Raw genomic sequence first — 16,522 nt, forward strand, 5'->3', positions numbered from 1 at the left:
AATGAAATGTACTTTGCAGTGGAAAATGTGTTTAGTGAAGCTGTGGACAAAAGCTAAATCAGTGGTTCCCAGCCTTTTTTGGCTTGTTACCCCATTTTAACATCACTAATTTATGGTGGCCTCAGACATTCAAAACAGGGGCCTTTTTTTTTTTTTTTTTTTTTTTTTTTTTTGCTAAAATAATTTGTTTTTGATCATGAAATAGTTTGCCATACTATGCTGCAAATAAACATTAATTTTAGATGACATTAAGGCCATATAATGTATATTATTATGGACAGAGGCAGAAAAGCCAGGTGTAGATTACTGCACAAATGGAGAATTCTATTTTTCTTGGTCAGGATATGAACAGTAAATCCAGCTTGTATTTACAAGGCTGCAAATTAATACTGAACAAACAATAACTCAAACTATGAATTATGAAAGAGCTGCAGCATCTGAAACCGACCACAATGAACATTTGAAAGATAAACACTACCACAGTGCCAGTGGCGGTTGCTCGTCTTTCAGAGAGGGAAAGCTCATTGTTGGCTTACATCAAAAAAAAAAAAAAAGTCAAGTTATTTAAACATAAATTCGGCCCTCCTTTCCTTTTTAAGAGAATGGTCATATCATACCAAGTAAACAAGAAAACGCTGAAATTATGTTAAATTGAAACAAGGAAGTACAATGAGTGTGTTTTATTTACAGTGCAAGAAATGAACAAGTTATTTCGTAGTGGTTTCTTTCTTGATTTCACAGCAGAATGCGCAACAGTATTAAACTGAACTCTGTCAAGTGAAAGAGCAGATCTCAAACTAGCTGTCAATCAAATGGGATTCAGCCTTTCGACTGATCCTCCAATCAGCACGTGGAAGCCCAGCGTCCTGCCCAGCCAAGCTCTGCCCACAGCTCCAATCACCCCCAGAGATGCCCGGCATCTGGGGGCGGGACAACATTGTGGCATTTATCCAATTACCGTCCAGTTTTGTGGCAATGAAAAAAACTGCTCCACTCAGTCCCATAGAAGTCCATTGACGCCGAGTGTCTACGGGCAAATGCACTGAGCAGAGACTGAATGAGAAAACAGTGCAACGGGAATGTATGAGAAGTGAACATCGAGTCTATTGATTTGTGATAGCGCTGATTCTAAATGAACTCGTCTGTGAGATGAACGTGTTCTAACACATTTGTAGTCAATGAAATGTCAACAGAACTGTACATATTTAACCATTTCATTTTTGTAATTTTAGGGGAAGCTGAGCTTCCCTTGCAGTCTATGAGAAATCGCCACCGCACAGTGCTTCAGTTTCAGCTTCAGTTTGTCATGTCTTCTGTGTATTGTGTTTGTCTCTCTCAACTCACCATATATTTTTTATTAGTAAGTTCTTATTTTTTGTCAATTGCTAGAAATGTTAGGCAACCCCATTTGAATTCCAGGTGACCCCATGTGGGGTCCTGAACCCAAGGTTGAGAAACACTGAGCTAAATAGTATGCAGATGAATACATTTCTTACTGCATTTTATTATTGTCTGCCAAAAATAATTAAAAATCAATGCATATAAATAACTGTTTAGTAGCACCTTTTGATGAACATAATCTCTTATGGTGATGGGTTAATAACTTTCTAGGGCCCCTGTCAGTCATGGGCCTTTAGAATCATCATCACTTTTCTCCCTCTTACAGCGCCCCCTGCTGGGATATGCATGTAAACTATGAAACGGCTCCTTCAGGTTGGAATAAGGACAAAATACAGGTCCTCAGAGCTCCAGTCTACAGTTAGAAAACACACACAGGGGGTTAAAATAAACAAATAATCACTGTGACTTGGGGGTGTTGTTGTTGTGTCCACAGTCCTGCTCCTGTAGGGGGCAGTGTGGGTCTGATGCAGATCCACTGAGGAAGTCCTGCACAGCTCCTCCTCTTCCCTTCACTGTAAACTGGATGTAAACTTACTGAAAACCTGAGTCAGACAGCTGATCTGGGACAACACGGTGACAGCTCCTGCAGAGAGGACTCAGTGTGTGTCTGCTTCCAGCCCATAAAGCTCGGATCACCTCCTGTCTGCTTTTATTTGCACAGTTAAAGGTGAGTTGTATTTCCAGTGGAGGTAATTTCAGGTCATCTGCCCAACTAAGGGTGGAGGCTTCCTGGTTTCCTGGATCCCAAACCTATTACATTTACTAGTGCAATAATAAGTTGACTTGTTCTCATGGTAGGATCTAGTTGACTTAGAGGTTATTACCATGTACTTGCAGCACCGAGGGGTTTGTTTGTTTTGATGGACAGTCTGGATCAGCTGTTATAAGCAGGCATGTCTGAGCTTGTCCAGGCACAAACCCACATGACCAACATGGCAGGTGTCTGTGCAGGATCCCATCATGCCCCCTAAGAGACGTGCTGCTACTGCTGCTGCCTCTGCCAGTGTGGGTGGAAAAAAGGGCAAAAAGGAGACACCAAAGGCCAAGGATGCCTTCACTTCTGCAAAAGAAGCCCTCCTGGCTGCAGGGCCACAGCAGAAAGGCAAGAGGAAGGTGGATGAGCACGCCTCACTGGGAGGCTCTGGGGAGGTAGGAGAAGATGCTCTATGACACCAGTCACAGTAAGAGAACATAATCAGAATTGATGACAATGTAATGTGTAATAACACATGTTCTGTGGTGTGTTTTGCAGGTGTATGAGGACTACGACTGTATGCTCAATCAGACTAACATTGGTCATAACAATAACAAGTTTTACGTCATTCAAGTTCTAAAAGATGGAAATCAGTTCTATGCATGGAACAGATGGGGCAGAGTGGTACGTGTCATCACATAAGATCTCTGATAGACGGCCTAGGCTGCTTTCTTTTATTCTTTAACATCTTATTTATTAACCCTTTCATGCATACCGGTCACTTTAGTGGACAGCTATTCTACAGCTGTTCTCTTGTATGTTCATGGATTTTGTTATTTTACTTCCATATCAGCCAACACAGTGGACACTCATGCATCATCACATACACACTGACATTCATACCATTACTGTCACTTTGCTGTTGTTGACAGACCTGATCTGGAGTAACATGTTTGAGTGTAAAAATTTTCTAACTGTTATTAGACTGTAATTAATAGTTTTGTTTTTTTTTTCTTTTTTACAAAACAGTCTTTTTTTTTTTTTTTTTGCATATTATCTCCATGAAGTGAGTAATGACAAGTATTAGAGTATGTTAAAATGTGAGAAAACATCAGATTAGCAGCACGACAAATGTTTTTATTTCATAGTTTTCACACAGTGTATCAGTAAATACATGTTTCTTTGCTTTAAAAATCAAATGCATGATGTCCAGCTGAGTGAACATTTTTTCAAGTCCATGAAAAATAGCTTCAAAAAAAAAATTTCAATCGCATTGTTTTTTTCATGCCTAAAGAGGAATAAAAGCACTCAGGAACAAAATCTTAAGGCTCTCATATTTCATGCATGAAAGGGTTAAAAGAATTGAACAGATTTCCTGTAAAGCTGTTCGGATAATGATATTTTACTCGACAACTACAGTATTCGCCTAATATTAATTATACGAATAATTATATGAATGAAACTTGCAGTTTTATTTTTTATGTTTTGGAAAATAAAATGCGCAGACTAGATTTGATATAAAAGATGATGATGATGATGATAATTACAGATGAATAACAGATTATGAGTTGGCTTCAGCTAAATATTGCCAGTCAGATCTTGAAATACAGAAGATGATGTGGAAATTGTGACTGAAATATGATATTTCTGTTAGCTTTCCTCAACTATATTAATGCAGTTTTAGTGCAGTTGAATGGGAAGGATTATCATTATCACAAGAAATATGGTAATTATGACCCAGTTTTCAGATTTAATGTTAGAAACAAAATGATCAATTAAAGAAGTTCTGAAGTGGCAGGAAATAGCTGAATTACTTTCATGTGTTATTTATTACTCATATATGATGTAAATGTATATCATTTTAGTAAAGCTGCTTATATACAATGGTGATGTTGCTTTGTAGCTTCAACAGTTCATGTATTTAATTTATGATCCACACCAAATTTCTTATTTCGTATTTCTTATTTTTTAAGGGAGAGGTCGGTCAGTCTAAACTCAGCCCCTTTCCTAACCCTGAGAGTGCTATCAAGGACTTTGAAAAAAAGTTTAAGGACAAGACAAAGAACAACTGGAGCGATAGGTTGAATTTTGTTTCTCACCCTGGGAAGTATACGCTCATAGAGGTGGATGGAGAACAGGACGCTGAGGTCAAGGTATTATAAATATACAGTATATAGAAATAAATATATGCTAAACACACCTCATCTGGTAAATCTTCTCAGAATGCTGTGATAAATACAATTGCCTTCATTGCAGGTGGACACAGTTGATGGCAAGACCGTCAAAGTGGGCAAAAACATCCTGCCTTGTACCCTGGACAACGCTACAAAGAGCCTCATTGAGCTCATTTTCAGCAACGACATGTTCAACGAGGCCATGGAATGTATGAACCTGGGTGAGTTGTTCTGAGTTCATCATCCACCTTTTATTCCAGAAGGTTCATAATGCCTGCAGCTTTGTGTGCATGTAGACCTGTTCTGTGACATGCCTGATGGGCGTGTACGTACTTGCATTTGCACTGAATGAGCAGAAGTGATCACACATTCTTTAGTAAATGTTCGGCTCAATTTTTAGTGGTGCTTAGATTCGTAGTAAGTGTGGAGATAACGTAAATAGTGGGGCAGATTGTGACTTGTGTAAATAATTGACCACTGAGACAGAGGGTAAAGTCGGCATTTACTCAGCATGCCCTCCTCTTATAACACTAAAATGCCTTAATGTGATTTGTTCTTGTCTTTGTGGATTTTGTACAGACATCAAGAAAATGCCTTTGGGCAAGCTCAGTAAGATGCAGATTGCAAAAGGCTTTGAGGTGCTGGAGGAGATTGAAAGTGCCATGAACCAGAGAGGTGGAAAATCACGACTGGAAGAGTTGTCTTCCAAGTTCTTCACCACAATCCCACACAACTTTGGGCGAAACAGACCACCAACCATTGACAACAAAGAGATTGTAGAGCAGAAGAAGGAGATGCTGATGGTGAGCTGTTTCTATGTAATATGTATGATCAAATATATATATATATATATATATATATATATATATATATATATATATATATATATATACACATACATACAAACTGTAAGCTCATCCTCTGCTCATCTGATGTATGAAGGTGCTGGCTGACATCGAGCTTGCCCAGACTCTGAAATCAGAGACTGAAAAGGCCCAGGAAGAGATGATCGAGACAGTTCCTCACCCTCTCGACCAGGACTATAGTTCTCTGAAATGCAAGCTCAGTCTAATGGACAAAGATACAGAAACATTCAAGGTACTGTGTCATAAGTATACTGTGAAGTACACAGCTGAACTAGTCTGGTCATGACCACAGTTATTAGAGTTAATGAAAAGTAACACTAATGCCCTGTCCACACTTAAGCAGATGTTTTTATAAATGGGTATTTTTCCCTTCCATTACAAAAATAAACTGAACATATCCACACAAACTGTTTCATAAAACATCTTTGTCATCATCAAACATCAGATGCTGGGACAAACCAGTGTTTCTGTTGGACTAAACACTGTGGGCACTGCAGACCTTCAGATACTATTGGATGCAGCAGTTTAGTTTTTTTTGTGTCACCACAGACTCATGTGTCTGTCTCCAAAATGTGTCTCTGCTGACCTCAGTCTACTGCAGATAATACATGAGTTAAACACTGATATAAGCTACAGTTAATGTATTACGAGCATACTCATTACACAAATCAACAACAAACATCTGTGTATTGGGGAGTGATGCTATTGTTTGCTCTGTTCATTTTCCCTGACCACGTGGATATGCATACATGAGTTTTTCAAAACTCTTCACCCTTGAAAGCATCTTAAAGTGATCTCAGTTTTGTGACATAAAATGCTTTGTACATGTGAGTGAGAGAAAAATACCCATTTTGCAAAATATCTGCATTAGTTTGGACAGGGCGTAAAACCTGCAGTCTAGAAATACTGTAGTTAACTGAATTGAATGAAAAAAGGACAATTTTATAAGAAACATACACCTAACAAAAACCACAACCAACAATACAAGAATTAAAAATAAAATTTATTTTCCACCAATAGTTGATAGTTCACAAGAATAAACTGACTTTGCACCTTTAGAAACAATTAACCTGTCTTTTTCAGCCTCCATAAATAATAATTGAGCGACTAAACCTCTAAATAAAAATAAAAACTAAGAAAAATCTTATGAAAAAATTTAATGATTCTTGTGACTGAGACATTGTCTTTTATACCACTATTAACCCATTTTTTCCACATTTGTAGATAATAGAGAAATACTTGAATGCGACTTCAAATGGCTATTGTAAACCCAAAATTATTGACGTTTGGGTGGTTGATCGAGAGACAGAGGTAGGAGATGTAACAAATCTTGCTAAATGTTATCCAAGACACCAATGTCCTGTCTAATCGGTGTGTTCTACACTTCAGGGACTGCGGTTTAGTGAGAATGATCATCTGGAAAACCGGCGTCTGCTGTGGCACGGTACAAATATAGCTGTGGTGGCAGCGATCCTGAAGAGTGGTCTGCGCATAATGCCTCATTCAGGAGGCCGTGTTGGTCGTGGTATTTATTTTGCATCTGAAAATGGAGTGTCTGCAGGTTATGGTGAGGCTTTACATCAGGATGATGATTTCAGATTATTGCTGCAGGCAAATCAGACATAATATTTTATATATTTCTTTTTGCAGTGCGCAAAAGTAAAAATACTGGAGTGATGTTTTTGAACGAGGTAGCTCTTGGCAAAGAGTATACAATCACCAAAGATAACAGCTCGTTGAAGAAGGCTCCTCAAGGCTTTGACTGTGTCGTAGCACGAGGAACTGTGGAACCAGGTACAGTGTTTAAGACATTTCATCAGAGAATAAACCCAAGTCTGTCTTTACCCCATCTTCAATGGGAATGTTGTGAAAATGTATCTAGATTTTAACCCTTAAAGATCTAGAGCTATTTTTGTGCCAACGTTCCAATGAAATTTTCTCTACATTTTACTTTTCCTAAGGGATTTATCATTATCATTATTATTAGGGACGGCCACGGCTCAGGAGGTAGAGTGGGTCGTCCAATAACTGAACGGCTGGCTGTTCGAATACCGCTCCTTGTCCCGCCCCTAGTCATGTGCCGTTGTGTCCTTGGGCAAAACACTTCACTCACCTTGTGTCCAGTGTCACTCACACTGGAGTATGAATGCATTATGAATGTTTGGTGGTGGTCGGGGGGGCCATTTGGCGTGAATTGGCAGCCATGCTTCTGTCAGCCTGCCCCAGGGCAGCTGTGGCTACAAAGGTAGTTTACCACCACCAGAGAGTGAATGAATAATGGATCAATAATGTAAAGCACTTTGGGTGCCTTGAAAAGCGCTATAGAACTCTAATCCATTATTATTATTATTATTATTATTATTATTTTATCCTTTACATTTTTCAATGAGTAACAAGTGTTTTCCTGTATTTAATTTACTGACCATGTAGATGTTCAAAAACTCTTGATCAAATCAAATCAGAGAAAACTGAAAAAAAGGACTTACTCAGAAAAATATGTAATTAAATGAACATGAAAACAAGTGTCAACAACCACTATCGTTTGTCAGACTACATGGGTTTTATTGGTGAATCAGTGTTGCAGAAGATGCCAGTGTTTCCATGTTCACTACGGAGCCTCTGAACATTGACATGGGTCATTTCTGATGCCGCTGAAAGGCTGAGAAACTGTATTTTACCTTAATTATTTAAAGTATTGATAGAATTAGTTATGCAAAAGTTATTAAACACTTTACATCAGTTGTGAGTGGCTGTTTAGGTCTTTGAGGGTTAAAGGTTGGAACTAATGAGTGTTAATTGAATATAGTTTAATTAACCATCACTAACCTTGTCAGTCACTGATTTAAAGTGTGTGGAGTGAGCTGATGTGGTTCCCTCCTGTGTTTTCAGATCCCTCCAAGGACATCTTTATCACCCTGGAGGGGAAGCAGGTGGCTGTGCCTCAGGGTCCGCCCAAAAAACAACCCCAGTACTCAGACAGCCACTTCAGCAACAGTGAATATCTCATCTACAAAGAGAGCCAGTGCCGCCTGCGCTACCTGCTGGCACTCAACATGTAGTTTAAAGACAGGTTTCCTCTCATTCTGTTTTTATAAGGGGCTTCCTACTAGGCTTGTCGAGGATGTTTTCTGAGGTTCTGATTCCTGTTTTTATTTTACGGTTATTGTGTGTATGTTGCTATCATGACCTCTTTAATGTGCCTTATATTTTAATAATACTAATAATTTCATTTATATGGTACCTTTCAAAACTTACTGCTCCACAAACAAGGACTGACACAAAAATTAAAACCAAGTAGCAAATTAAACCAGTAAAGGTCAAGATGAAAAATATGAATGAAAGTAGCGCTTAAAATAATAAATTACTTCAAATCTTGAACGTGAATTGAAAGAGGAGAGGTCACTTTGCACTTTTCAGAATATGAATGTAACAAATAAATAAGACAAAAAAAAATCTTCATTTAGTTTTTCTATTAACCATGAAAAACACAGCATCCTTTAGCATCTCTAACACTGGTGTATTGCATTTCATTCAGGTTGTAAATGTCCAGGCCTTCAGATATTTGCACTGTAAGGAAATGCTGTAGAATGTTTTGCAGTTTAGATTCAGTTTGCTGTACCTTGTTTACATATTGCACTAAGCATTGAAAGAAAATCACTTGGAAAGATGAAGGATCTTTTTAGGAGGAGGGAAATTTCCAAATGCCTTGTAATTACATAAAACTTTAATCTGAGTTTTGACACTAATTGGAGCAGAGGTGAAAGTGGTCTCCTATGCACAGAAAAGTTTACAGGTTGGGAGTGTAAAAATGCAGTTTTGTGTATGACTTTCAAGCGTTGTTATCATGCTAATATGTGTTGAACTATGGAATGTGCAAGGAATGAAAGTCTTGGACATGTCTTGCTCTGCAGGTCTTATAGCTAAATAACACATTCCACCATGTGGTGTCAGTAGAAAGCAATGTTCATGAAATGCAACAGCCTTAGCATTTTTGCACTTAAATAACTGACTATCTAATAAAATGAAATTTCCCTCCAACTTGCTTTTTTGGATATTGTACTTTCTGTTTTAGAGAGTAACAGTTTGCAAGAGTCTTTTTGCAATACAGCTTAATGAAGAGGGAGGAGGAAAAATTAAAATATGCAGTGTTTTTCAAAGAAATGTGGAAAACCAGTTTGGTCTGAACTTTTTCAACTGAGACTGGACTCTGACGGTAATGTTTCACATCTTCATTTCTTACATTTGATAAATTTTTGTTATGGCTTTTACTGCAAAGAAAATCCATTGAAATAGTGGTGTATGAACGGTAAAAACATGAAGATCACTGTTTCTGGAAGTGGAGACTGCTATAATGTTTGAAGACATAGGAATTATTGTTGACACATTCTCTGAAATGTGCAGTTTTGGAGTTCGTTATGCTTTAACTTTACTGGGGAGGACAGTAAAACACAAGAAGACTGATGATATTAAAGCCACTGTTAGAAAAAATTCCAATGGTTTGTGAAACCTGAGACGTTTAATTTTATAGACTTTATTGGGTCATTATGGTAATTTCACTCACGCCTGTACTAGAAGCTGAAGAATAAGCCCTTTAGCAGTGTTATAACATGCAGTAAATTGTAAATGACTGCTAGATTTTGAAAGGTCTGGAAGACAAAAGTGCTCCCAAAAAATGGGGAAATGGACTTACAGCATATTTTGTAACCTTTTATTTAGTCAAAATAAGAAAAAAGTCCAGTCAGACCATTTTAGGTTTAGGGTTTAAAGGGTAAATGTTATTGTTGGTAATGAGGGGACTCATTTAGAATCACTATGTATAGGTACACATCATAAGTTATTCAGTGATTTTCTTAAATTATATTAATATTAATCTGCAAAATAAATTACAACTAAAGCTGTCACACAAATATGGTGGTATAATAAGTACAATATTTGCCTTCAAATATAATGAAGTAGGAGTATAAAGGTGCAGATAATGGGAAAATTGAAGTAAAATGTAAATATTTCAGAACAGTACCTGCTTAAATATATTTAGATCCATTCCGTCACTGCTCAGTAACCATCCTAAACCTACTGATCATGGAACTGAGGTACAGCATCGCCTACTTCAGCAACAACTTGTTCCATCCATCCATCCATTATCTGCCACTTATCCGGGGCCAGGTCACGGGGGCAACAGTCTAAGCAGGGATGCCCAGACTTCCCTCTCCCCGGACAACTCCTCCAGCTCTTCTGGGGGGACCAAAAAGCGTTCCCAGGCAAGCTGAGAGACATAGTCTCTCCAATGTGACCTAGGTCTTCCCCAAGGTCTTCTCCAGGTGGGACATGCCCAGAACACCTCTCCAGGGAGGCGTCCAGGAGGCATCCGAAACAGATGCCCGAGCTACCTCAGCTGGCAACAACTTGTTGTCATAGTAAAAGCAAGGACTTACAGGCTGACATATGTGCAAAGACAACCCCCTTATATCAAATTAATCAGTTATTAAGGATATTAAGGATATTTTACAGAACTGAAAACAGGTGATTGTTTAATGATGTGTCTGTAGAGATTTTTAATTATCATTACTTAATCATATCATATTACATGACTCTTAGCACATAATAATCTTACTTATTTGCACTAATCAATATTGTGCATAACTTACATGCTGGTTTGGAGACAGATTTCATAGCACCAGTCCTTGTAAGCATTTGTTATTAATCCTCATCTGCCACCTCTCAAGTCTAATTAATTGCTTGATTCTTGCCAAATCACACAACCTGTCCACAGAGAACTGTTTTTCTTTTTTTTTCTTTTTTTCTGGGGTGTAATCTAGGTAAATACCTTTAATCAAATCTAGACACTGAGTATTTACTCTTTCTGTTACTCTATGTTTCTAGACACAAACAAATTATTGCAGACTAATATCAGATGTTTTACTCCACTACATTTGTCTGACAGCTTGTGTTCCAAATGAATTAATTTTCAGTTTATGTGAAGTTTATATATTCAGGAAATTCTCGCTCATATTAACTCTTCAAAAACTGCCTTGGATTAGTGAGACGATGCATTTTCATAAAGCTGAATTCAGGGCTCAACCTTGAAAATCTACCACAATAAACTATCGTACAACCATTAATACAGCTGTCACACCTGCAGCCAGACGTTAGTCTGGTTTTGTCTGTCTTTTATGTTTTGTTTGTCACTTCCTGGTGTTTTTTTGTTAAGTTTCCCCTCATGTGTCTTGTCTGTCGTCTTTACTTCCTGTTCCCTGATCATTCTCACCTCTGACCTGATTACCTGTCTCCGCCCTGATTTGCTCCACCTGTGTCTAGTTGTCTTCCCTCCCTTTTGTGTATTTAAACCCTGTCTCTTCCCCTTGTCAGATGCCAGTTTGTAACTCTAGTAGTTCTTACCAGCGTTTTGACCTCGTTTGTTCGTTTGCCTGCCTGTTTTTTGACCTGTTTTTGGATTCCTCGGTTTCTCGTCTTCTGCCTGCTCCCTGTCTGGTTTTGTCTGCCTCTCCTGATACCTGGTTTTGACCTTCTCGCCCTGACTACCGGTACGTGAGTTTTGCCTAGTCCTTATGTCCTGTTGCCCGAGTATTTGCCTGCCTGTGTATGACCTGTTTCCGTCCCTGACCTCCCTTTGCTTTTCCTTAGTCGGGAAAAACACCCCAAACACCGCTCGGGGAGACGGGCTGTCGCCCTCAATCCGGAGAACGAATCAGAGGAGGATATCACCAACCATTATCCTCAAGATTCTGTCACTGATCATTATTTTTCACCTGCGTGTGATAAATAAACCTTTTGAACTATATTTTTGGCGTTTGAGTTCTGCATTTGGATTCTGTGTTTGTACTAGCACCATTACAACAGCAGTAAAATGAATCCAAAAAGAGCATGCATGATCGTAAATGAAATTACTGTGACCTCTCACACTCCAGGTACATTTACTGACAACACTGTTGGGAGGTGGGAGGGAAATGCCCCCTGAATATTTACATGTTTGTTTTCCTCAATAAAACCCTGAATGAAGCAGAGGATTTTAGTTTCGTTCTTTACCATCAAATACTAACAAACATCCATACTGTTTATCTACTGTCAGTAAAAAAGAAATATGTTCAGTGGGTGCACTTTATTCATCCACTTTGTCTATGAGTCATATCAGATGATGGTATGTTGGAAACCCCTAAACAGTGTATCATTAGCCTCATAGAATAAGACTATAGGATTTGGTGGAATTGAGAAATAAAACACTTTTCACAGAACTTTAGGTTAATTTATTGTTTATTTCAGTTTTTGTGGTCATAGTGTTGGTTTGTGTTTACAAATACAGCTTTGAGGATTTATTTATCTATTTGTTTATTTATGTGTACCAGTTCATATTTATTTATTAATGTAGACATGATGCAAATCTTTGGACGTCAGCAAATGTATTCAGTTTTGTTTGTAAATCCCCGCTCTTCATACATGAATCCATTTCCATGGTAAACTGACACAAATGTTTCTTCCCTTTCATCTGTGTTTCTGTTAGTGGTTCTGTCCTTCAGTTCTCCCTCCACTTTCACACTCTGTCTGGAATAACAGTGTCACCTACACATGGTCCTGGCTCGGTAGGATGTAATGGTATATTTCATCATATATCACATACGTTGTTTTGGTTTATCAGTGGATCATTATGTGGAATATAGTAATACTGTAATATCCTTGTCAGACTCAGGAAAGCAAAAGATTTAGCTTTTTGTTTTTTTACATTAAACAATAGTCTTGATTGGAACAGTACAAACAGCATAATGCAACAGTTTTTAAGCATTTCATTTGGTTTTTATAATGAAATGTACTTTGCAGTGGACACTGTGTTTAGTGAAGCTGTGGACAAAAGCTAAATCAGTGGTTCCCAGCCTTTTTTGGCTTGTGACCCCATTTTAACATCACAGATTTCTGGTGACCCCAGACATTCAAAGAGGAGACTTTTTTTTTTTGCTAAAATAATTCGTTTTTGATCATGAAATAGTTTGCTATACTATGTTGCAAAAACCCCCGTTAATTTTAGATGACATTTAGGCTATATAATGTATATTATTATGGACGGAGGCAGAAAAGCCAGGTGTAGATTACTGCACAAAGTGAGAATTTAATTTTTCTTGGTCAGGATATGTACAGTCAGTCCAGCTTGTATTTATAAAGTTGCAAATTAATACTGAACAAACACTCACTCAAACTATGAATTATGAGAGTGCTGCAGCATCTGAAACTGGCCACAACGAACATTTAAAAGATAAACAGTACCACAGTGCTTCAGTTTCAGCTTCAGAGTTTGTCATATCTTTTATGGATTGTCTCTCTCAACTCACCATATATTTTTTATTAGTAAGTTTTTATTTTTAATGATATTGCCCAGGGGGAGGATGTAGAAGATGAAAAGCAGGGGGCCAAGTACTGAACCTTGGGGGACACCCTGTGACAGGGGAGCAGTGGAGGAGGAGTGGTTATTTATGTGGATGAATTGTTGTCAGTTTTAGAGGTAGGATTTGATCCAGGTGAGTGCTGAGCCAGTGATGTGAAATGTGTTTTATAGACGTGAGAGGAGGATGGAGTGGTGGATGGTGTCAAAGGCAGCGGTGAGGTCCAGGAGGATAAGAATGGTGATATGGCCAGAGTCTGCGGAGAGGAGGGGGTTGTTTGAAATTTTGAGGAGGGCTGTTTCAGTGCTGTTTGGAATGAAAACTGGATTGAAATGTTTCAAAGAGATTATTGGAGGTGAGGTGGGTTTGGAGCTGGGAAGAGACGGCACGCTCGAGTAGTTTGGAGAGAAAGGGGAGGTTGGAGATGGGGTGGAAGTTGGAAGGGTTGTCAGGGTCGAGTCCAGGTTTCTTAAGAAGGGGAGTGATGGCAGCTAGTTTGAGGATGTCAGGGACTGATCCGGACAAGAGGGAGGAGTTGATTATGGTAGTGATGAGTGGGGAGAGGACAGGAAGGCAGGTTTTAACAAGCTTGGATGGGATGGGGTCCAGGAGATGGGAATGAACTGAGATAGTGGCTGAGCAGTGGGGGGGCACAGGTGTGGAGGCTGTTGTAGATAGTGTCGATTTTAGATTGAAAAAATGACAGGAAAGTCTGGCATTTGTGGGATGTGAATGTTGAAGTAATATTGTCATGGGGATTCAGCAGAGAGTTGTGGTTGTTGTGCCGAATTCTACTCCCTGCCAAAAACTGCTCCCCCTTCTTAAATCAAATTAACTGTGAATTATTCAACCTCTTAACACCATCATAGCTGTGTAGCAATTAAGTAATGAATAATATTGTAAGATATTGCAGTTATGTTTTTTATCTGGTTAATATTAAAGAATGTGCAAATTGTAAGGCATATAAAACTTTCTAAAGTTAATCTTAGATAAGATAATCTTAGATTACACAACACACAAAATATATAATAAAAACAGATACTGCTGAAAACTACATCACCTGCGGCTGGGGATGCAGTTTTCGTCAGGGAGCAGAATTCGGCACCAGATATTGCCGAAAACTGCATCCACCATTACAATTAGCTTGCGAAGCTACAGAAGTGAAATGACTTCAGCTGCTCACATTTGGAGCTGTACTGGTGTGACAGGGTGAATTTGGTGTACTTTGTCCTCTTCATGGCTGATTTAGGAAGGGGGAGCTGCTGTGTGATGCCGTTTTTAGCCGGGAGTAGAATTTGGCACAACAGTGGTTGCGTTTGCTGGGCTAGTAGGCATTCACGGCAGGGACCATCAGGTGGAAGGTGTGGCGATGAGGTGGCCTCAGGTACAGGTGGCCTCCGGTACAGGTGGCCTCAGGTACAGGTGGCCTCAGGTACAGGTGGTCTCAGGTACAGGTGGTCTCAGGTACAGGTGGTCTCAGGTACAGGTGGCCTCAGGTACAGGTGGCCTCAGGTACAGGTGGTCTCAGGTACAGGTGGCCTCAGGTACAGGTGGACAGAGGCTGCCATCACGAAGCGATGCAGAGGCAGTGGGCCCTGCAGAGTTTCTGCGGACTGCCTCTCTCAGTAGTCTCCTGCAGGAGGCTGAGGACAATGTTCGGGATGTGGATGTAGAGAGGTGGTCAGGATGTTTTCCAGGATGACTCCATGCGCCGCCGCAAATTTCCGTCTCGTAAATGGTCGTCACCTTTCAGAACGGTCGTCGCCATTTCCGAATGCCCGTGGCATGTTCGTGACATCTCAGAATTCTTAGAATTGTGGGTAATCCCATTTCCCGAAGACAACATGGTGACCAAAGACAGGCTACAACTTGCTCCTCTGGCTGAAGAAGCACAGCCAGGACCTTCTAAATCAGTGAAAAAAAACATCTGGATGGAATACTTTTTTCACCTCAGTTGCGGTGAGTTTATCTTGCACTTTGTTGTTGTTCTTTTGCTAGATGTGGTCTCTTGGTGCTGGGTTTCACTTTCAGATGTTTCCCCAAATGCTCTAGCAAAGTAAACATTTATACTGGAGACAATATAAATATAGGCTACATATATTTGTCAATGACCAGTCCTTGATTTGACCTTGAAATATAGTGTCTATGTTAGATTCGGGTATACTTTTGCGTCAGCGCCAGGCAGCTCCACATAGGCGTCGGGCGGTGCCCAGATACTAGTTGAGACCAGAGGGGAAGCCACTTGATCCACGGTTTGGGAGGCCCTAGAAGTTCCGGTGATACGCGGGGGGGGGGGACCACGGGGCAACTGGTGTGGAGGAGGAGGCGACAGTGTCACCGCCGCCGATCATGGTCTGGCTCGGAATGGTGGTTGGGGGTTGGCCCAGGTGTGACAGGGCCTCGAAGCGACTGGAGAGGGCGAGACAAACAAAGAAGATATTGCTGTCAGTGTCCTTTTTCCTGCCATGGACCACAACTTTGGACCAAAGCGGCTGTCTGTTAGGTGTAGACCTAGACGTGGGCCGAGGGCTGGCGTGGTCCCAGACGACCATGTCTGAGGTCTGCCTTGAGCGAAGCCATATACAAAGATTGTTCATGGGCAATGTCCATACAGGAGGACAGCAACTCCGACACTGACTTCAGTTCCTCGGTGAGTCTGTGGATGTCCTCTCTGAGGTGAGTAATGATTTTTGTTTGTTTGTTTGCTGAGCTCTGGGTTCTTTCCCTCGTCAGTTAGCTGCTCCTCACAATCCACAGTCTTGGTCCCCCCGTTTTCCTCGGTCAGGATATGTACAGTCAGTCCAGCTTGTATTTACAATGCTGCAAATTAATATTGAGCAAACAGTAACTCAAACTATTAATTATGAAAGAGCTGCAGCATCTGAAACCGACCACAACGAACATTTGAAAGCTAAACAGTACCACAGTGCTTCAGTTTCAGCTTCAGAGTTTGTCATGTCTTTTGTGTATTGTGTTTGTCTCTCTCAACTCCCCATATAT

General features: G+C 39.9%; 1 protein-coding gene across 2 annotated transcripts; it reads left to right on the plus strand.

Annotated features, from left to right (window-relative positions):
• The first annotated feature begins 1,925 nt into the window (after positions 1–1,925).
• On the plus strand, positions 1,926–9,173 carry LOC115420022 (protein mono-ADP-ribosyltransferase PARP3-like). 2 transcript variants are annotated; one of them, XM_030135169.1, is made up of 11 exons: positions 1,926–2,068; positions 2,239–2,550; positions 2,654–2,779; positions 4,069–4,248; positions 4,352–4,490; positions 4,849–5,072; positions 5,212–5,367; positions 6,360–6,446; positions 6,525–6,702; positions 6,786–6,929; positions 8,025–9,173. In XM_030135169.1, the coding sequence occupies exons 2-11, from the start codon at positions 2,362–2,364 to the stop codon at positions 8,192–8,194; spliced, it is 1,593 nt and encodes a 530-aa protein (XP_029991029.1). In that variant the 5' UTR covers positions 1,926–2,068; positions 2,239–2,361; the 3' UTR covers positions 8,195–9,173. The 2 variants fall into 2 exon arrangements, with proteins under 2 accessions (XP_029991029.1, XP_029991028.1); XM_030135168.1 differs by having other exon boundaries at positions 2,353–2,550.
• The last annotated feature ends 7,349 nt before the right edge of the window (positions 9,174–16,522 follow it).

The sequence above is a fragment of the Sphaeramia orbicularis genome, chromosome 5 (assembly GCF_902148855.1).
Source record: "Sphaeramia orbicularis chromosome 5, fSphaOr1.1, whole genome shotgun sequence".
Classification (NCBI taxonomy): Eukaryota; Metazoa; Chordata; class Actinopteri; order Kurtiformes; family Apogonidae; genus Sphaeramia; species Sphaeramia orbicularis.

Bases quoted from the DNA above. Each gene is read 5' to 3' on its own strand.
- LOC115420022 (XM_030135169.1), top strand. From the start codon at position 2,362: ATGCCCCCTAAGAGACGTGCTGCTACTGCTGCTGCCTCTGCCAGTGTG. The intron at 2,551-2,653 runs GTAGGAGAAGAT...TGTGTTTTGCAG, and splicing joins CACTGGGAGGCTCTGGGGAG to GTGTATGAGGACTACGACTG. The intron at 4,249-4,351 runs GTATTATAAATA...CCTTCATTGCAG, and splicing joins AACAGGACGCTGAGGTCAAG to GTGGACACAGTTGATGGCAA.